This window comes from Danio rerio, chromosome 11 (assembly GCF_052040795.2).
Source record: "Danio rerio strain M-AB ecotype USA chromosome 11, GRCz13ab, whole genome shotgun sequence".
In the NCBI taxonomy this organism is placed as follows: domain Eukaryota; kingdom Metazoa; phylum Chordata; class Actinopteri; order Cypriniformes; family Danionidae; genus Danio; species Danio rerio.
In genome coordinates this window covers 43412129-43434698 of record NC_141031.1, presented here as the reverse complement: position 1 = coordinate 43434698, position 22570 = coordinate 43412129, and the positions used below count along the sequence as shown (strand labels likewise).

At 36.9% G+C, this 22570-nt stretch overlaps 2 protein-coding genes across 23 annotated transcripts in view; one reads left to right on the top strand and one right to left on the bottom strand.

Moving 5' to 3' along the window:
* The window catches only part of emp3a (epithelial membrane protein 3a (MAM blood group)), a 38861-nt gene that overhangs the window by 2745 nt on the left and 13546 nt on the right, over nt 1-22570 (top strand). For 2 of the 18 annotated variants that reach the window (XM_087274364.1, XM_087274368.1), the window contains 7 exons: nt 3077-3136; nt 5653-5777; nt 13784-14028; nt 18163-18236; nt 19399-19565; nt 20934-20969; nt 21035-21180. The gene's annotated coding sequence lies outside the window, so the exon portion shown is untranslated. Of the gene's footprint in view, nt 1-3076; nt 3137-5652; nt 5778-13783; nt 14029-18162; nt 18237-19398; nt 19566-20933; nt 20970-21034; nt 21190-22570 lie in introns of all 18 variants that reach the window. The other 16 variants (XM_087274373.1, XM_087274362.1, XM_087274375.1 and 13 more) reach the window with 9 other exon arrangements.
* Nucleotides 383-21948, bottom strand: si:dkey-264d12.5. Of its 5 annotated transcripts, none has more exons than XM_087274222.2 (18): nt 21633-21948; nt 21002-21166; nt 19728-19848; nt 19434-19654; nt 18370-18453; nt 17014-17179; nt 16278-16349; nt 16076-16191; nt 15129-15190; nt 13801-14026; nt 9398-9475; nt 9200-9322; nt 5581-5751; nt 4705-4808; nt 3056-3197; nt 2165-2301; nt 628-730; nt 383-534 (listed from the first exon to the last, which is right to left on the bottom strand). In XM_087274222.2, the coding sequence occupies exons 1-18, from the start codon at nt 21645-21647 to the stop codon at nt 475-477; spliced, it is 2166 nt and encodes a 721-aa protein (XP_087130348.1). In that variant the 5' UTR covers nt 21648-21948; the 3' UTR covers nt 383-474. The 5 variants fall into 5 exon arrangements, 3 of the variants coding, with proteins under 3 accessions (XP_087130348.1, XP_087130349.1, XP_087130350.1); XM_087274223.2 differs by having other exon boundaries at nt 17014-17176; XM_087274224.2 differs by lacking the exon at nt 18370-18453.

Genomic DNA, 22570 nt, shown 5'->3' with positions numbered 1-22570 from the left:
CCTCACAGCAAGAAAGTCCCTGGTTCGAGCTTCGGCTGGGTCAGTTGGCATTTCTGTGTGGATTTTGGGTTAAGCTAAATTGTCCCTAGTGTATGAGTGTGAATGAGATGTTTCCCCAGTAATTGGTTGCAGCTGGAAGGGCGTCCATTGGGTAAAACATTAGCTGGATAAGTTGGCTGTTCATTCTGCAGTGGCGACCCCAGATTAATAAAGGGACTAAGCCGAAAATAAAATAAATGAATTGGTCATTTAAAAAAAATAAAATAAAGCTTTTGTAATAAAGTTAAGAAATGTGCGTTCCATGTCAGAACGTCTGTCTTTGCTTTGGTCCCTTTAAACTGCCCAATTCCAATTTAGCCAATTATGTCACATGAGGAAAAGGTTTTGTTGTGATCTGTAGACACAGACATTTATTTAGAAATATTTGAGTTTACAAAAATAATTTAAGCGATTCACAATGAAAAATGAAGATGTTTATGTAGGAAGAGTGGTTTGGTCTTCACCCTCGATAACACGACTCTCAGCACTAACTTCCTGAAATAAAATGAGAGAACACAAATTATTAGACTTATCGTAAACGTACGGAATTGTTACATTGCAAAATTACATTTAAATGAATGTACTTACATCACAGTCTGTCTCAGCCAGTGTCGTCAGGCATTCAATGTGCTCAGACATCTGTGCTGTCGTCTGTTGTAGTCGACTGTTTTCTTCTTCAAGCAAATTAATCCTGAGGACGTTAAACAAGAAGCACTGTTTTAATGGATTGCGAAGAATTCTGTTTAAAAATCTGAGATTTATTAGTGAAATAATAAATAGATTTATTAGCAGATGTTTAAGAAACATGCTAAGTGGACATTCTTGTTTATCTGGAAAAACAATTCTTAAGTCAGATGTTCTGCTTTGAAAATGTGTGTCATGTGCCGGAACCGCTGTCTTTGTTTTAGTTCTTTTAACCCGCCCAATGCCAGTTTAGCCAATTATATTTCAGCACTCTGGGTTGCCTTGTTGGAAAACAACGTATTCATTCAATCAGTCATGAAGGCTCTCAAAGTATGCGCCTATGTCCGAAATGCGACCGGGGGGTGGACAATCGCAGACTCTGAAATGAGATGCAGATTCAGAGTTCCACATGAGGTGGTTATTAATTAGCAAATAATATAAATGTTATTAACAAACATTACGTGGGCAGGTTACCCCTCACCCCCGTGTAACCCTGTGTCCTAACAACACACTATGTGATTTGCAGTCATAAGCAATTTAGCTTTTTGGCTGCTTACGAAATGGAAAGGTTTATAATCGAATTAATACTCATTAAATCTCTTTAACATTAATAAATGTGGATGCTGAATCACTGATATCTGTTGGTTTGCATTATTTCACGGGTCTAAAGTTCAATTTCGAACAATTTTATTATTAAAATAATTATTTTATTTATCAAATGAACTATCCCCTGCTGTTTTCAGTAGTATGGCAATAAATGTCATGTAAAATGGCATTCAATCTCACATTATTAGCAACTACCCTGAATAAAGTGCATGTGGTTTACCTGAGCTGATTATTGTCAGTTTTCTGTTGTTCAGCTGTAAGAGATAGAAGCCGTTTCTTACATTTCAATTCGAGGTGTTGGTTAGAACAGAAGCTCCTGTTAATATGAAAATATTCCCTCTATCGCTTGCTGTTTTATAGAACACGGTTTATATCAGCCTTTAGGCTCGATAGTCAGACTCTCGTGTTGGTCCTTAATCTGGCAACCTGCGCTTGCGTTTGTATTAATCCAGGAATGCAATACCTAATTCAACCACTGGGTGTCAAACTTAACCACTGACCATCAAAATAGAGCCATAGACTGTTACCGGGGCTGTTCTTCCCACGTAACTCATCGGTGAACAGTGCTTTCATTTCTAAATTCTAAATTTCGAGTCGATGGCATGATAATCGTAATGAGGCACGTTGAAGCTAAACCCTGCAGGTCACCGGACCTCCAGGAACAAGATTGGTGACCCCTGACCTAAAGAATAACAATGTGCACTAGCAAATAAACAGTACATTTGATTTCACACCCACTTTATTTGTATTTTAAAATGTCATCTATTTCTATGATTCAAAGCTGAATTGTCAGTATTTTGACAGTACTATACATCTACTGTAGATTAAACAGTACCTCCTCTGCATGGTGAAGACGGTGTGTGACGTGTTTTTCTGAGTCTCTTCAGAGTCGTGCAGCTGTAGAAGCAGATCTGTGTTGTTTTGAAGCAGACTCTGGTTTTCAGACATGACCGTCTTCATCATGTATGACATCTGATGAGAGACCGACATCAGCATTTAATGATCACATGCACTTGTTTACTTTATTTTAGGGTTCCCGCACTTCTTTAAGTATTTGAATTCAGTACTAGAATTGATTCAAGGTCTGGACAGTTAAAAACAAACACAGGTCTTTGAAAGTGCCTGAAATAAATTTTAAATAATTTGTTTGATTTTTATTTCAACAATTGTGCTCAATTGTGCAAAAACAGAATGAAAAATGGGAGGATCTTTAATTAAAAATCTTAAATTTAAATCTTTTATAATAACACTGACAAATAATGCACATTTTATTAATATTTCAGAAACAGCTTTTGTTTTTTAAAAGGCATTGAAGATGAGTCCAAAGAGTCTTGATGAACTCTGGAAGTCCTGCATGTCCAGAGTCCTGACTTTATTAATAAGTTAATTTGAGTCAGTGCAGAGATGTATGGATGCAGTCCTCCAAGCTCATGGGAGTCATACACAATATTCATTCTTTTTCCACTGCACCATGACTATTTCTGTTAAGTGACAAGACTTTTGTCTAAGCAAAGTCAGACCTTACTGTCCTAATTAAATCATTAAAAATCAAGACATGATCATATTTCATTTGGGTAAAATAAGCGTAATCTAGAGGCCTTTGCCTTTCATATAAGCCACTTCTGATGCCTTATGGTCAACTAGAAGTCAAGTTATTATTTGCTGTTTCTAAAACTTGGATAAGCTACACGACTTTTGTCAGATAGTGTATAACTTGCCATGTTACCTGTTCCTCTTGTTTCCTCAGAATGCAGATCTGTTTGTCCAGGTCTTTTATTTGTTCGTCTCGCCGGTTTGTCTCTCTCAGGTAAAGCCCTCTGGCTCGGCTCAGCTTGTTTTTGTAGTGGATTCGCTTGTCGTTGTATTTACTGGCATAAAATAGAGGAAACAATGTAGTATTATTCAAAGCTTTTTACTTTTAATTAATTGATTATTTGATTAATTAGATTTAATATATATATATATATATATATATATATATATATATATATATATATATATATATATATATATATATATATATATTCCATTTTAATTTTGAATTTGTTGACATTTTGCAGTTTTGTTGTGAATTTTTCTTTATTTATATTTTCCATTTTAATTATTTGTATTTTAATTTAGCAATTGTGTTTTTTTTTATTGAAACAAAATGTGTTGGTACATTAACCGAGAAATGTTTTCTTGGCTGCTAGCTAAAATAATATTCAAAGTTTTTTTTATATATTTAACATTTAGTTTACTGCAATTTTTGTTTTTATTTATTTCTGTTTTTCATTTAAATTATTATTATTATTTTATTTTAGCGATATTGTTGTGAATTCCTGTTTTTTATTTTTGTTTTAGTGAGACAATGTATTGGTACATATAGTGTAAATTAAATGAAATTGTGAAATGTTCTTGGCAGCTAGCTAAAATAAAATTGTGTCAGAAATCCGTTTTTTTCTTTCTTTAATATTTAATTTACTAGGGGCAAAGCGGTAGCGCAGTAAGTGGTGCTGTCGCCTCACAGCAAGATGGTAGCTGGTTTGAGCCTCGGCTTGGTCAGTTGGCGTTTCTGTGTAGAGTTTGCATGTTCTCTCCGCGTTTGCGTGGGTTTCCTCTGGGTGCTCCGGTTTCCCCCACAGTCCAAACACATGCAGTACAGGTGAATTGGGTAGGCTAAATTGTCCGTAGTGTATAAGTGTGAATGAGTGTGTATGGATGTTTCCCAGAGATGGGTTGCAGCTGGAAGGACATCCGCTGCGTAAAACATATGCTGTATAAGTTGGCGGTTTGTTCCGCTGCCGAAACCCAGATAAATAAAGGAACTAAGCTGAAAAGAAAATGAGTGAATGAATTTAGTTTACTGCAGTTTTTGTTTGTCTTTAAATATATTTTCCATTTTAATTAATTTATTTTACCAATTTCGTTTTGTAAATCAAAACTTCTGTTATTTTTGTACATATAAAGTAAATGAAAATTAAAAATAATTTCTTAGCAACTTGCTAAAGTAATTATTACTTTTTTAATTCAGTTTAATTCACTCGTTGTTCTCAGTGTACAGTTATTGAATTTTGCATTTATTTTTACACGTATTTCTATATTTTTCTGACTGCAATTTTATGTCAAGAGTTTTTTATTTTATATTTAATCCTAGTGAAATAGTTAATAAGTTTGTTGTATTTTTATTACTTTTTGTTTGCTTTTGATACTTGGTGTTGCAAAATAATGCACCTACTTAAATAAAATGTTATTACTTAATGTAGTATTGTTGTTTTATTCATAATACATGTTGTTGATATACAGTTATAAAAACAAAAAAAAAACTATTAGAATTCTTTATTTATTTTGTAACATTTTTTAATGGTTTTAGTTAACTTCAATGACCATGATTACCTTCTCTCTGCGTCCACGCTCACTAGAGCTAGTTGAAGTTCAGTCCTCAGAGATTCACTGTCCTGTTGACTGCTGACTAATCTGTTCTTCAAGTCCTGTTGAAGCTGCGCTTATAAAAAATAATAATGATTCATAATTAGAACAAGAGTTAATATCAACAATGCAAACAGCTAAAACCACTTCAGTCTGTTGATTTGAAGTCTGATTTGAAGTGAACCAGAAGTTGCGGTCTTTTGTTTCAGTATGTTAATGTACTCGCGACCAAAACTGAATATTAAGTAGGGGGCGGGGCTTTCAGTAGATTAAATTGCACTGATTAATTGTTCAACTAAAGTCTAACAGTGTACTTTAGCAAAATAAACCTCGTAAATTTCATTTCACACAGACTTTGAGGACTTTAAAGTCCACATGAACCAAAAGCTGTGACTGTTTTTTTTTCGTATTGTGACAGTTCAGAGAGAAACAGAATATTAAATGAGAAAACAGTGGGCGTGGCTAGTTTTTTCTACTTGAGTTAATTGGATCTAGTAAAGTAGTTTCTGAAAAATCTGGAAAAGGGTTTGGGGAGAGTTATTACAACCTATCAGTCTCCTCCTCCTCACCATTTCTGTTTGTCAAAACTGACAGCTGGAGGGGCGTGGTTAAGTATGTTAGCCACGCCCAAACCCTCAGACAGACCTAATCTGAGAATTGAACAGAAAACAAACAGGAATAGTGCATTTTCAGATTTCAGATCTCAAGGACAAACTTGTGAAATATCTCAGAGCATCTCTTAATGAAATATACTGATAAACTGCTCACAAAACGATCAACACAAGCCAACAGCATCAGTATGGTTCATTTTGATTGCATGTGTACTTTAAGTGCGAGACTCACCTTGAGGTTCTCCTGCTGCGCATCACTTATGTTGTTCTGCAGTTTTGTGTTGTTTCTCCTCTGCATCTGCAGTTCTTGTTTGGTGGTGTTGAGGATCTTCTGGATGCTCTGCAGCTCCTCAATCATACTCTTCTGCTCGTCTGCATCTTTCTGAAGCTGGATCTCCTGAGACTGAGGGAAAAGCATGGAAACCTCAGGTAACTCTGATATTTTAGAAATATTTAGCCCGGCTTTGCAATTTTGCATTTCCAAATATTTCATACAAATATTTTCAAAGTGATGTTGCAAGTAAATTTTCACAGTATTTCCTATTCTATTTACCCTTCTGAAGAAATTTATCTTGTTTTTTTTGTTTGACTAGAATAAAAACTAAGTCTTGTATATTTCATAAAAATAATTTTTAAGGTAAATATTATTAGCTCTACAGTATATAATAATAATTGTTTTTTTTAATTGGCTAGCCTACAGAACAATCTACAGTTGTCTAATGACTTGCCTAGTTAACCTTATTAGCCTACAATCAGTTGACTGATTACCCTTACTTAATAAGCCTAGTTAATCCTTTAAATGTCACTTTAAGCTGAATATAAGTATCTTGACTAGTAATGACTAGTAAAATCTAAAATGTACAGTTCTTACACTACTATAGTACTATAATATCTATAAATATACTATTAATGTACTATAATGAGGGCTGGAGGAGGATTGTGTCGTGGATGTGAGTGAGGCCCGGGGAAGCTTGTTCGCAGACCGGCCCTGACTATGATATACTTTAAAAGTATACTAATGTAATCATTATATTAACATTTATTTCTTAAATTCTTTGCTGTCAAACATTACAAAAAAAAATTTATAACTGTAAATGTCTTTCTTTTTTCTTCAAAAGCGTTTATCTTTTACTGCTGAAAGTGTTAACTTCTGTCCACAGATGTGTTAAAGAGCCCATATTATACATGAAATAAGGTCATATCTTGGTTGTAAGGGTCTCCAACAACAGTCTAATATGCATGCAAGGTCAAAAAACACTTTCATGGTCTTATAATCTGCATTTATTTTTATCTAATTATCCCAGCGACTCCTGTATGAATCGTCCAGTGATTCATTTGTTCCCAAACCCCTCCTTAGCGCGGAGCTAATCTGCGCTGATTGGACCGATGACAGTCTGTCGCGATTGGTCGACTGCCTTCAGTCAGAGAGGGAAATGGCCAATAGCTAATCAGCAATTTAAAAAGTAATCACAGTTCATACACGCTCGATAGTGTAGGCGTGGACTTTAGCTGCCACACTATGGCGAGTGGATAGTGCCACGGATAACCGAACGAAGGAGACAGTCGTGTACTCGCCATACCACACACACACAAAAACACACACACACCTCCGGATGACAACGCTCCCGCTTCAGCCCGCACCCGCCAGGTTTTAGCCTGAGAACCCGCTCCGTTTTCTGCCCGCCGCGCCCGGTCCCGCTAGAGCGGAGAACACAACCAAATATCACCCAGTATACAGTCCAGACAGCCAAGCTGTCTGTACACACACAGCACAAAGTACACAGAGCTCGTTCGTTCGTTCGCTCTCTCTCTCGCTCTCTCTCTCTCTCTCTCTCTCTCTCTCTCTCTCTCTCTCCCCGCGCCAGATTTCTGCGGCGCGGGAATACATTTCCGAATAAATCGCGGGAGCAGAACTCTAGCACGGAGCTCCATAAACAAACAGCACGCGTCGCGTTTTTAACGTGACTTTGCACGCGATAAGATAATATATCCAGTTAACCTGATACAGTACACGCGGTTACAAGTAACAAATCACAACTAAATACATTTGCAAGCTAGAGTCAACGAGGCAACAACTTTAACCGCACGTACTTACACTTGAGAAATGTAGGAAGAAACCCATCCTGACGTCCATCAGTTACTCTTTACTGATCTTTCCTTTAACAAACTCAGATGAAGTATTCTTTGTAGCATGTAGCTTCCAGAAGTTTCCAACTGCTTGGTTATAATGCTGATGTTTCATCTTTGGGTAGAGACTCAATATATCCATCTGCAGTGTGACTTCAATCGACCGGCATGTTTGTGTGCGTGTGTTTGTGGGTGTGCGTGTGTTTGTGGGTGTGTGTGTGTGTGTGTGTCTGGGTTACTGCGTCAGAGGGCGGGGCCTCAGGTTTGAAATCTCCCGGGTTTGCGCGTGCACGTGAAAAACTTTGTTTCGTTCGTACGTCATGGCGAAACACCTAATGAGTCGGTATCAAGGCGACTCGTTTGAAGCACTATGATTCGACTCTTTTATAGATGAATCAACAGTTTTAAACACTGTATTCTTACAGATTTAAGCCTTAGCTGGATACTTCACTTCACTTAGAGCTGTGTTACACACTACATGGAGGGGAATTTTCAAAAACCCATAATATGGGCTCTTTAAAAATTAATGCATTTAAATGTGTGTGTGTGTGTGTGTGTGTGTGTGTGTGTGTGTGTGTGTGTGTGTGTGTTTTATTTATTAAATGTTTTTATTTTGTTCTATTTCAAAATTTATCTCATTGCAATGCTTTTTGTGTTAGATGCACACAGTGTAGTTTCTGAATATATATATATATATATATATATATATATATATAAATATATATATATATATATATATATAAATATATATATATATTTATTTATTTATACATCTATATTCTTAATTTTTTTCAACATATTTCATAAATGTTTTGCTTTCAAACATTCTATATATTTTCAAGCCTTTATTTAATTTTTTTTTACATTTTGGTGGTAAAATACTGGTGGACGTGTTTACTGCTGACAGACATGTTAAAAATAAATGTGTACGTTAGATAAATTACCAGTTAATTTAGTTATTAAAGTGTTTTTGGTTTGATAATCACATCACACTTTAAAACTGCAGAGTTCCACACAATTCCTTCGTTGTCCTAACACAATTAAGTTAACCTAATTGTTTTTTTGTTTTTTTTAGAACACAGAACATGAAGTAGATAGAACATGAAACAATCAATTTTTGTCCCAAAAAAACCTGAAGAATAATATTGTTTCAGCTCAATTTAAATAAGTTCTTTGAATAAGCAACAAATTTTTTTGAGTGTAAAATTTTCCTTGACTGAGAGGTGAAATTAAATGAACCGCCAACTATTCCAGCATATGTTTTTTTGCTGCGGATGTCCTTCCAGCCATAACCCAGTACTGGGAAACACTCATACACTCTCACATCCCCCCCACACACACTCATACAGTACGGCCAATTTTGTTTTACTCAATTCACCTGTTGCGCATGTGTTTGGACTGTAGGGGGAAGCCTGAGCACCCGGAGGAAACCCACACCAGCACAGGGAGAACATGCAAACTTCACACTGAAATGCCACTTGACCCAGCTGGGACTCGAACCAGTGACCTTCTTGCTGTGAGGCGACAGTGCCAACCACTGTGCCACCGTGCCGCCCTGCCCCCTTTATTATTTCAAGAAATGAATTTTAGCACTCAATTAGCTTTATATTTACACATACATATATATATATATATATATATATATATATATATATATATATATATATATATATATATAAATAAAAGAAAAAACTCCATTAGGTGTGAAAATGTTGGTTCTTCACCTGCACCAGCGCTCTGGCCTGGTCTATCTCTATCTGCATGTTTATGAGCATCTGTTTGCTTTTCTCCTGCTCCTCCTGCAGGGCAAACTTCAGCTGGCAAACCTCATCCTGCAAACACGACACCTAAAACACACTCATGATTCAGTGGTTAGTCATGACTAAAAACCAGATCAGCTGTAGTCAGTGTGCTGTGATTACCTGTTTCAGGTGTCTCTCCTGCTGTCTCTCCACGTCCTGCACCTCCAGCTCTCGTACTTTACTTACTAAATCTCTGATCTGTGGTTGTACAAGAAACACACATCACTGATTTTACTCTTAAGACAAGACACTGCAGGTTAAAGAAAATGCAAATAGTACATTATTAGCCCTCATGTCAATTAGTTTTTTGTTTTATGTCGACCAGACAAGTTGTTTTTTTTTAAAGCATTTTAAAGTCAATATTATTAATCCCCTTATTGGCGACAGCTTACTGGCATCCTTTGCGACAAAAGGATGCTGGACCGATTGAAGGGAAAAATGTACAAAACAGTTGATCTTCCCAGTAGCCCTGTATGGCTCTGAATGTTGTCCCGCCTCTACAACATATGAACAGGCCCTAAACACCATGGAGATGCGGATCCTCTGCTGGAGCCCGGAATCACAAGATGGGACCATTTTATGAAAGACGACATACGGACGCAACTGGGAGTAGTCCCCATCAAGAAGATGCTCAAATTGCACCCAACGTGGTATTGATGTGAACCGAAGTGATGAGAACACTTTAACAAGAACAGCCATGAGGATTGCTCTAGATCAGGGGTCTCAAACTCAATTTACCTGGGGGCCGCAGGAGGCAAAGTCTGGGTGAGGCTGGGCCGCATAAGGGATTTCACAAAAAAAAGTCCTCAAATGTCATTATTAACAGTTTTAATTATTTCTTCTGAACATGAAGTGTCCTGAACATTAATAGAACATTGAGTGAAGATTATGAACAGTTCTTCTGAACATGGCATCTTTTGCTTACTTCTTGCTGCCAGAGACTTGACAGCGCTTCTTCTCACAAATCTGAACCACATTTGGCTTTAGAGCGGAAGCAGTTGAGACCCTCAGTATGGCTTGAAGATGATCATCATTAAGTCTAGACCTGTACTTTTAACTTATTGAAGTCCTAGGAAAAAAGTGGGAGAACTCACTCAACTTCCATTCCCTCACCTAAAAAAAAGGCGTATATATGTATAAATAAAACACCCCCACCCCACTCCAGTCAAATCAGTCTGTATCTACCTATAATATATATAAGATGCAGGCTGTAGCTAGGTAGGTGGCAGGCTGCAGATAAGTAGCTAAGTGACAGGCAGGGGCGGGAACAGCTTACCTTGGTTCTGGCCGGCGCGAGTTCCCTCCTAACACTTCCCGCCCGTCACAACGTCTAACAAAGGGGCGGGGGTGCGTGGTGACGTCACCGGCATCCCCACCCCTTTGTTTACACGGCGGGCGGGGAATGCCAGTGACCGCTGTGTACGGATAGAATCAGCGGAGCGGGGAGCGCTCTCTCTCCCCGCTCCGCTGATTCTGTCAGTGTACAGCAGGCGGCGCGGGCCACAAAATATTGCACTGAGGGCCGCAAAAAAAAAAAAAAAACAGACCCCTGCTCTAGATGGACGCCAGCCACACGGTTGACCGAAGAAACAATGGATGCAAATAATTAAAGAAAGACCTAAAGATCGTCAATGCATCGCCGGAGGAGGTCCTGAACAGAACCCTTGCTGAAGAGCAGACCCTGCACCAGCGGAAACAATGCTAGGATGAGAGAGAATACTAGTATCTTGAAAAATATCTAGACAGATATTATGTACTGTCTGTCATCATGATGAAGATAAAATAAATCAGTTATTAGAAATGAGTTATTGAAACTATTATGTTTTTAAAATGTGTTAAAAAAAATCTGCTCTCTGTCAAACAGAAATCAGGGAAAATGTATACAGTAAGGTTAATTATTCAGGATCTGAAAGAATTTTTGACGATTTTAACTTTGTCCTATGCATTAATAGACTAATCCTTGCATTAACAGTTTAATTCTGTTTTTTATTATTTAAAACTCAAGCTGATGTGTTTATCCTCATAACCGTGTGTGCTTAACCTCAAATAACCTTGCTCCATAACAGCTGTGGCTTTGTGTGACTGATAACCGAGAAGTGAACTCCTCGGTACTTGTTTTAGTTTCAGAGTGTGCTCGTTTACAGGAACAATAACGGACAAGAGGGGCAAAGGCTCACTCTTGTGGGCTCTGTTATATGTATGCGTAACGTTTTCTGTGCAGATTAGCTTGTTCTGCCTAACAACTGATGATTGAACTGATCTGGATGGAGGATTTTCCTTACTGAAGCGCCGCTGGGCAGGCTGAAGAGAGGCGATGATAAATATGGGGGGGAGAGGAAGTGTGTGTGTGTGTGCGTGTGCGCCCAGCTAACACAAACTGCCTGTGTTGCTGTTCTCTGACACTCGGAGCTCTATAATGCTTTATTCCTCTAATTAATTAAATTGATTAAACTTATTTAAAGCCTCTGACTAATATTTTAACCTGGGAAGACTAGGAAAAGTTCAACAGATCTCCATACTTCCCCAGTTGAATCAATACTTTGGTAATTGAAAAATGTATTTGTATTACAGGCTTTCTTAAATGTTATCTATAAATATGCTTTATTTTATTAAATATGACAGTCTCAACACGAAAAAAAAAATGCTTTTCTAAGAGTTTTTGTCCTGTTTCTAGTCTAAATATCTAAAAAAGCATTCAAGACGAGCACAAGATACTGTCTTGTTTTCAGAAACAATATGGCAAAAGTAATTGAGTTTTTCCTTAAAACAAGCAAAATAATATTGTTTTTGATTTGATATGCACTACCGGTCAAGTTTGGGGTTGGTAATATTTTTGTTATTACTGTATTTTTGATGATCCTTTAATGCATTTTGTTGAATTTAAGTTGCATTGCATCTACAGTACATGTCAGCTAATTCTCATTAGATTATAAGTAGACTGTTAGGTTGGGGTTGGGGTTAGTGTAAGTTGACATGTACTTGCAAAGTTTCTTATAGTCTGTTAAATGTCTGTTGAAGGAGCATTACCTAACATATAAAGACAGACTACTAATACTTGAATGAGAACTAATTGGCATGTAGTTGCAATGCAACTTTTAGTCAACAAAATGTCCAATAGGGACCATTAAAATAAAGCTTAACAGGTTTTAAAATGTTAAGAAAAAGCTTCTCCTGCTCACCAAGGCTGCATTTATTTAATCAAAAATACAGTACACATGGAAAAATTGTGAAATGTTATTGCACTATAAAAATAACTGTTCAAAAGTAGTTTGTTTAATTTAATAATTTATTCCTGTGATTTTAAAGATGAATTTTCAGCTTCATTACTCCAGTCTTCAGAGTCACATGGTTCTTTCAGAAATCACTCTAATTATTATTATTATTATTATTATTATTATTATTATTAATAGTCATAGTAATAAAAGCTATAATGACTGGAGTAATAATTTAACTTGAAACTTTCAATCACACTACGGCATTCACATTCCAGATCAAAGCTCAATTTTGACAGCGGAAGCAAAGGCTCGATTTTTAGCTCTGGAACACATTGAAAATGCTGAAGAACATAATTTTATTTTTTTTCAGACTTAAAATCTTGTCTACAAACATTGAATTCTTTTAAACTGAAGCATCCTATATTATTATTGACATTTTTATCAAAGTGAATGAACAACAGAGAAAGTTTTATAATATAGTTTTCTGCCGCCAAGACAGCCCTAACAGGAAAGCTAAAGGAGTGCAAAACCCCACCTTCGGATTTAAAGCCACTAATAAAAGGCCACATTTTTAACAAATGGCAAACAGAATGGGATCAGTGCTCAGAAAATAAACTTTTTGAAATTCAGCCAGAAATAGGAAGAAAATCCAATTTATTTTTTAAATGAAGACATGATGAAATTGTTTACAGAAGATGGCGTGTCGGACACACAATACTTCCACATGAACATTTACTCAAAGAAGAAGAACCCCCATAATGCCAATATTGCAACAAACCAAACTGTTTGCAACATATTTTTATGAAAAACATATTTTTGTGGAATGCCCCATTTTTAATGTTATCAGACAACAATTTTTATCTGAAGAGACTTTAAATGAAATTTTTAAATGTGAATCCTTCCAAAATTGTAAAAAAATAAAATAAAATTATCAAAAGTAATACCTAAACTGATTTTAGTCTGATTTATTGTTCATATTACTTATGTATTTTACCTTGTGTATTATTTATTGCTCTTGATGACTTTTAATTGTTAGAATATTTTTATAATTATGGAAAAGTTGTGTTTATAAAATGTGGTTTTTGCTATGACATAGCCAGACAAGCTGAATTTGGCAATTAACTCAATTCTCTCTCATTTGAAGCTACATACAATAAGAAAGCAGTTATTTAAAATTAATTCATATTTATTTTTTTACATTTAATAAATGCTGCCTTGATGAACAGAACAATTAAAAAAAAAAAAAAACTGACCTTAAACTTTTGACTTTTTATCATTACATCTTTTACAGTGCATCTGTTTTCTCACCTCCACCTGAAGGGTGCCGACGCTCCTCCTGTAATCATCCGTCTGTTTCTCGCAGAGCGTCTGGAAGTTTCTGACCAGCTGTTCTGCCTCAGTTCTCTTCTTCTTCTGCTCTTCACACTCGTCCACGGCTCTCCTCCGCAGCTCCGTCTCCGTCTCAAAGTCCATCCACAGCTTTAGTGTGACCTGCGTCAGATCCTGCAGACGCTCCTGCATCTCATCAACACACCTGTAAGAACACACACATATAGCTGATTCTGGAAAATGATCTGGAGCCATCAGTAATGTAAATCTTTGAGTACTGACAGGCAGATAGTTAGTTGTGTTAAAAAGTGTTAGTCCCCTCACCAACAGTGTTAGTCCCCTCATCTTATTTGCATGCCTGTTAAATATTAGTCAAAGATAACACAAGTAAATGCATCATGCAGTTTAAAATGAAAGTTTTTATTATTAAGGGAAGAAACTACATAGCACTTTGTTAAAAAGTGTTTGCCCATAAACCTAATAACTGGTTGGTCTCCTTTTAGCAGCAACAACTACAATCAAGCATTTTTCATAACTTGCACTGAGTCTGTTCAGTGCTGTGGAGGAATTGTGGCCCACTCATCTCTGCTGAATTGTTGTAATTCAGTGTTGTAATTCAGGGTTTTTCTAGCATGAACTGTCTTAAAAAGGTCATGCCACAGCATCTCAATCATAATTGGCATCATCATTCTGTCTACTTTCCACCAATCAGCTGGTGTGTGGTGTGCGGTCTGGTGCAAAATGGCTTCATCCGCGTCATCCAGGTGGATGCTGCACTGGTGGTGGATGAGGAGATTCCCCCCTATGTGTAAAGCACTTTAAGTGCCCAGAAAAGCGCTATATAAATGTCAGGAATTATTAATATTTTTATTATTATTAAGATATTGTGTTAAAAAAAACTTGTTTTGTAACAAGTTGAGTCCGTGTGTTTCATTTTTGAAAAGTTTTCCAACGTCTCTGGCCAAATAATTTCAGTTTAATTTCAGTAAATATAAACCAATTTTGATTTCCATGAGTACAACACAATACAAAAAGTTAAAAAAAATTCCTGGTAAAACTTTAGCTATCAGCATCCTCATTTCTCAAATAATTAAATGCTGTAATTAAAAGAAAAAGTTGCTGTTAAACTGTGCTAAACAGGCCTCTGTTCCAACCTTTTACCCATTTATATTTACAGAATTCAATTTCCATTGTTTCCACTGACCAAGTAATTTGTTCTTTGTGTTCTTTTCAATTAAATAAAAAGTAAATAGAATTAACAAATCTTCTTGGTTTCATTGAATTTTACACATTTTCATTAAACAAACCGTTTATGGGCTTCATCTTCCTGCATTTTCATGGCTGTGGATGGAGTGACAGTTGCTTCTGCCTGTCGAAAAACAATAATAGTGCTTTAGACATTATATTGGTATGACTCATTCAGAATGTACTTATAATAAATGTATTATTATTAATATAGCCTTCAAAAACTATTTAATTGTGTATTTAATAAAATATAGTTACATTATATATTATATAGTTACAATGAGCAGGAGGAATGCAGTATTATATTTAATATGTACAGTACATGGTCTAACAGTCAAAGTGCTCACAAAGAAAAAAAAAATGGTAAAATGTTGCTGGAATTTTTTAGTTTGTCTTATCAGGGATCACCACAGCAGAATGAACCGCCAACTATTACAGCATATGTTTTTAGTAGCGAATGCCCTTCCAGATGCAACCCAGTACCGCGAAACACCCATACACGCTTACATTCAAACACACTAACTAAAGCAGGTCGCACACCACAAGTGCCACTTGGGGAGGCGCAGCGCCATGCATTTTAGAATTCTAAGCATAGGTTTCTATCAGGGTACACACACCGGTCCGAGGCGCCCTGCCATGACTTAGTTCACTGTTTATATTTCTGCCGCACCACAGAGCGCCATATGAACGGTTTCATTTTAAATTTCATGCGAATACTTCCAACTGTCATGTGTCGTGGCGCCGAGCGGCACATCCGGTGTGTGACCTGCTTAAGCCCAATTTAGTTTACCCGAATACACCAATAGTGCACGTGTTTGGACTGTGGGGGAAACAGGAGCACCCGGGGGAAGCCAACATGGGTAGAACATGCAAACTCCACACAGAAATGCCAACTGGCCGAGCCGGGACTCGAACCAGCAACTTATTGTGAGGCAAAAGTGCTAACCACTGAGCATGTTCATTCTAGTAAAATAATATATGTATAAGACTTTTTCCATGATAATCTTACCATCTGAAGTAATTGCACGCGCTCTGTCTGCAGTCTCTTCACATTCTGCCTCAGGTGGCACAACTCGTCCTCCTGTTTCTGGTTTATCTCTTTTGTTTTGCACAGTTCAGCAACTTCTAATGATACAAAATAAGTCATATACAGAAATGTACAATATTATAAAGTACTAAAATGCACAAGAAAGAGAAATCCACAAATATACCACAGCGTTTCAGTTTCTCCACTTCATGTCGAAGGTGCTCGACTTCCAGCTGAGCTTCTTGCAACTCGGGCTCTAATAAGACAAGATGTGGTTATGATGTTTGTCAGTAGCTCGGTTTACATCCATTTATGAGCATTCTGGATTACTGCATTATTCTTATGCTTAATGGAAAAGCCTTTAAAGATTTTTTCTATTGCAATAGCAAAGCAATAACAATGTACAGTTGAAGTCACAATTAATAGCCGTCCTGTAATTTTTTTAGTTATTTATTTTTTCTAATATTTCCCAAACGATAACTAACAGAGCAAAGATTTTTTTCACAGTATTTCCTATAATATTTTTTATTCTGGAGAAAGTCATATTTGTTTTATTTCGGCTAGAATAAAAGCAGTTTTATTTATTTTTTTAACCATTTTAAGGTCAATATTATTAGCCCCCTTAAGCAATATTTGTTTCGATTGTCTACAGAACAAACCAACGTTATACTGTAAAACTGTAGCACTGCAGTCATAATTATTAATTTACAGTGTAATAATTGTCAACAATACTATAAAATTTAAGCGTATTTTAAATTATTATTTAGAACTGCGCTGTAAAATTACAGCACAATAATAATTGTTAATTTACAGTGCACTGGTAAATTTTACAACCAAAATTACCAGCAATACTGTAAAAATTTGCAGCAGTTTTTACAGTGTAGCCAGTGTCTTCCATTCTGTGATGTCTAGTGATTTACCATAAGCCTTTTGTGTGAGGTGAGCAGATTCAAGCTCATCTGTGAGTCTGCGGATCTCCTTATGAGCCATAGCGAGTCGAGCAGAAGCTTCTTCTACATCTCTCTCCAGTGCCTGCAGTGTCCGCTCCTTCAGTTTATCCACACTATACTGCATTTCAGCCGCCTGCTATAAACACAGCAAAGAGATTTAAGTAAACAGAAAAAACACACAATAAATGAAAAATCAAAACTGAAAACATTAGAAACTAACCGTAATAAAATAATTGTTTTATTAATTAATATGTTCATTTTGTGGTAGAAAATCTGACCTGTGCCTAGACTGTGTAGATGCACTTTTAAAGCCAAGCAACATCAGTCAGGAGCAATATTATATACAGAAACGGCCTTTTGTATATACATAAAACATGTTCAAACTTTTCTGTTTCTTTGCCAAAAAATGTAAACTAAGATGGCAGCATGGTGGCACTGTTGCCTCAGAGAGAAGGTCGCTGGTTTGAGTCCCAGCGGGGTCATTTGGCATTTCTTTGTGGAGTTTGCATGTTCCGTGTTGGCATGGGTTTCCTCCGGGTGCTCCGGTTTCCCCCACAGTCCAAACACATGCGATGTAGGTGAATTGAACAAACTAAATTGGCCATAGTGTGTGTGATTGAGTGTGTGGTTGTTTCCCAGTACTGGGTTGCAGCTGGAAGGGCATCCGCTGCATAAAACATGCTAAAATAGCTAGCGGTTCATTCAGCTGTGGTGATCTCAGATGTAGGGACTAAGCTGAAGGAAAATGAATGAATGTAAACTAGGAATGTTTATTCCTGCCAACGTCTTAATTCTCCACAATATTTATTTTTTTTATTAGTTTTTAAGTTGCATTTGTGGTTCAGTGTCTGTTCAAACATTTATTTTACTCTTTAAACTGTTAAACTATTTTCTAAAACTACAACTGAAAGTAAATCCATCAAATCTGAAAAGAAATGGGTGCACAGAATAAAAACTAAACTAAAACTAATTCAAGAAACAAACTAAAACTGAAATTTAAAGCATGTTTTTAAAAATATCCTCTTCTAAAAATGCAAAAATAAAGGACCTTGACACACAGGTTATCATATTTAAGCATTCACAGTTTCCATATTTCATTAACCAATGCATGCCTTTTAGGCACCGAGCGTAAACATGCTTCATGAAATCCTCGACGTGCATGCATGGAAAAGAACATTTAGAAGAAATCCAAGGTTAGTACAGTAAAAGTGATATGCATGTAAATTAAACACAGTATAGATATTTTCCTAATCCATCTGAAACATCTCCTCATGCTTTTTGTTGTGCGTTTCAATGCATGCATCGGGTTAACTGTGAGAAACATACAGGAGTTAATTTCTGTTTACTCTGAGCTGCTTTTCTGAGACTCAGGAGCCGCTTCCAAGGGCTCTGAACGTGTAGTGGCGCCACCTTGTGGAAATATGGACAAGAATGTTTATTAAAGGGATAGTTCACCCAAAAATGTAAATTAATTAACCCATAATTTATTCTGTTATTTTCTTTATTTCAGACAAACACAGTCGGAGTAGCTTTATATTTGATCTTGGCTTTTCCATGCTGTATGATAGTGTTGGAAAGTGGCTTTTATTTTGACACTTACAAAAACACAATATGCAGGCATGTCCAAACTTGGTCCTGGAGGGCCGGTGTCCTGCAAAGTTTAGTTCCAGCCCCAATCAGACACACCTGGGTTAGCTAATCAAGCTCTTACTAGGCTTTCTAGAAACATTCTTGCAGGTGTGTTGAGGCAAGTTGGAGCTAAAATCTGCAGGACACCGGCCCTCCAGGACCTAGTTTGGACACCCCTGCCATAGAATTTTCTAACTGGTGATGACATGATCTAGTGTTCAATCTAATCAGTGCACGTTCATGACTTAAGGAGGCGTGGCTTTGGATGGTAGGGGAGGGATATAAAATTTCTTATGCTAGCAATCTGGCAGATGACCTACTGCACTTATGAAAGGGCTGCACGCTGGCTCAATGGTTAGCACTGTTGCCTTACAGCAAGAAAGTAGCTGGTTCGAGTCCTGGCTGGGCCAGTTAGCATGTTCTCCCCGTGTTGGCGTGGGTTTCCTCCAGGCGGTCTGGTTTCCCCCACAGTCCAAACACATGCACTATTGGTGAATTGGGTAAACAAAATTGGCTATAGTGTATGAGTGTGTGTCAATGTGAGTGTGTATGGGTGTTTCCCAGTACTGGTTGGGCATCCGCTGCATAAAACATATGCTAGAATAGTTGGTGGTTCATTCCCCTGTGGCGACCTCTGATAAATAAGGGATTAAGCTGGAGGAAAATGAATGAATGAACCATTATTTTGAAGTGTTACTATTTGCACTGACTTGTGTTTGCATACAGCAGGACTAAACATCCCGATGATTTGATCGACTTACATGCAGCACATTCTCAACATGACTCGGTGAGGTTTTCTGCTTAAGAGCTTCATGATCCTGCATCATCTTCATCTCCTCTACATCCTCCCGGCTCTGCATTTTCTCCAGCAGCGAGGCTCGGTCTGCGAGGAGGTAAGCGACCTGTTCACTGAGGCTGATGGGAATCATCTCAGCCAGACCCTCCTGAAGCAACATCTCTGCAATCTCGCTCCTCTGAGTCTCTGTGCACAATGATTCAACAGAGTCAGGAGTTGACAAAAGAGCCTGATTGAGATTAAACGGATAGAAATGCACCTTGCTGCTGGTTGATGTCATCCAGAGTTGCATGTAGCGTTTGGTTCTCCTGCTCCAGACGTAAAGCCACTGAATCTCGGGTCTTTGTGAGACTCTTGATTTGACTGATTTGTTGCTGGACCTGACGACATAGAAATCCCATGACTGCTGTTTGCATTAGGCAAGACACTGCAGAGTAAAAACGTTAGCTAATATTCATCTGTATACTTCCACAGTTGATTCAGAATTACAGGGTTTAAAAGGTGTTGTTTAAATATGCACTTATTTGCATATATTAATATCAAAATACTCGGACCATTGCATGAAGTAAGGTTCAGAATTCTGTAGTTTCATTTTGTTATTAGATTATTGACAGTCATCTGATTTTGTATAACTTTTTATCACTTCATAATTCAGAAAATACAGCCTCCACATCAAAGCTCCTGAAAGCAAAGAAGGTCAAGGTGCTCCAGGATTGGCCAACCCAGTCACCAGACATAAACATTATTGAGCATGTCTGGGGTAGGATGGAAAAGGCATTGAAGACAAATCCAGTGAACACTGGGATTCCTCTAAGAACGCTTCTTTTGCCATTCCAGATGGCTTTATTAATAATTGATTGAGTCATTACAGAGATGTATGTATGCAGTCCTTAAAGCTCATGGGAGTCATACACAATATGCCTTCTGTTTCAACTGCAGCATGACTTTATATTCTATACTGGACATTATTTCTGTTCAGTGACAAGACTTTTGTCTAAGCACAGTCAGACCTTACTGCCCTAATTAAATAATTAAAAATCAAGGCATGATCATATTTTATTTTGGTAAAATAAGCGTAATCTAGAGGTCTTTGCCTTTCATATAAGCCACTTCTGATACTAAATGATCAACCAGAAGTCAAGTTATTTGTTGTTTCTAAAACTTGGAAAAACAACAAGACTTTTGTCAGATCGTGTTTATCCTGTAGATATGTGCTTTGGGATTTTTTGTAATTACCCCTGGCATCGGTGATGTGTAAGGTTACTTTTGGTACTTGCAATATAAAACTATTTAAAAAGGAAAATATTTAAAAGTGTATTTTGTACTGAAAAAAAAAACACTTCATTACAACAAAAATCCTAAAATCATAATGTTAAAATTAACATAAAAAATAAAACAGATTTTGTCTCTCATCTGTTTATGTATGTATGCTATATGTATATTTTCCCTCTTTTGTGTTCCACAGACAAAATGAAACTTAAATAGATCTGAAACAGTGCAGGTGAGTAAATACATTTTTCCCCTCAAACTCACCTTTTCAATCTCAGCGACACGTTCCTTCTGCAGGTCCTGGATCTGCTGGTTGTGGGATTTGACTGTATTTTCACTGCTCATGTAAAGCTGCCACAACAGAGACAAACGTTCGTCACTGGAGGCCAAAGGATCCAATCCTTCCTCCTGCAGCCGCTGATCCATGTCCTGCAGATACAAATGTTAGAGAAGTATCTATCTATCTATCTATCTATCTATCTATCTATCTATCTATCTATCTATCTATCTATCTATCTATCTATCTACTCGTCTTGTCTAACTTTTGTATAAACTGACCCTAGATCAGTTTTGGTGGGTTTATGTATTGTTTCTATCAAACACGTGATGTACCGCTAACGTTGTTAAAATATTTTTGACAGCTGTTGTTGCAGATAGAGAAGGCGGCGCGCATGCGCACATAATTTTTTCCCTTTTATAAACACTGCGGTTTTCTAGCATGAAACTTTTCTTCTTTGTTACATTTGCTTTTATGAAAATAGCAAAATGCCTACAGCTATAAACGCATCGCATAGTACAATATACATCAATATAGCCCATCTTCACTTTGATATTTACCGCATTGATGGTGATTTAAAGAAATCAGTAACGGAGAATTTGATTAAACCGGTCTTACCTGTGCCGTGCACATCTTCTCCTCTTATTCAAAAGCATTGAAGTTACTTTTTAGTTGTTGTTGGCTATTATTGCTTTAGAGCAGAAATATTCCGCAAAAAAACAATCACACGTCACCTTTTCCAATCGCCTCGGCTCAGTACACGACTGAACTGTTTTTCAAAGGAAGGAACTGTCGCGTTCTAATGGAACTTTTCAAAACTTTGTTCGCGATAAAGCGAACAAGCTTTTAAAATCTGTCTCCATCGTTTTTCTGAATGTACTGGGAAAGCGTTCATCAGCGTGCAGCCTGTTTGTGTGTCTCTCTGTGTTTGTGTGTGGGACGTCCTGCAAAAAGGACCCCTCAAACTAAAAGAAACGCGACTCCATTATAAGGGTTCGCTCAGAAAACATTGTGTTTTCCACATTGATTATGTATTTTAATTAAGGAGTTAATGTTCTTGTGTGATTCACGATTTTTTTAAATCTTAATACAATAATTATTTAATAAAATACGTCATTTAATTATTATACAGACGCATAAAGTAAAAAAGAAAATCTTTTTACAGTAATGGTCTATTAGTAAATATTAGTTAGCCTAATTCATGTAGTTACTAACGTGAAGTAAAATCTTGTACATCATTTATAGGTCAGCATTTACGAATTCACTACTAAAAAGAAGTAGGCTTGAACTAATGCGCTGAGTTAACGGACTTAAAACAAAGGACTGTGTATTTTCATTAACTAGCATTAGCAAAAAGCAATAAATGTTGCTAAATAGATTAACACTTTATTTTAAGACGTTACCCAGCGCAATGTATTTAATTATTTTTGTCTTATTTTTCGAAACTAATTTAACAATAAATAACTAAAAATAGTCAATCTGGGTCAACGGAAATATTAAACTCCTTCACAGGGGAATTATGGGTGAGAACTGATGTTTCTCTGTGTGGTCTGAGT

What these genes read in the sequence shown, in the direction of transcription:
- si:dkey-264d12.5 (XM_087274222.2), bottom strand. An exon ending in TGACATCAACCAGCAGCAAG is followed by an intron (nt 19,655 to 19,727) that starts GTGCATTTCTAT and finishes CATTGTGCACAG; the next exon opens with AGACTCAGAGGAGCGAGATT. An exon ending in GCGTGCAATTACTTCAGATG is followed by an intron (nt 15,191 to 16,075) that starts GTAAGATTATCA and finishes GTTTTTCGACAG; the next exon opens with GCAGAAGCAACTGTCACTCC.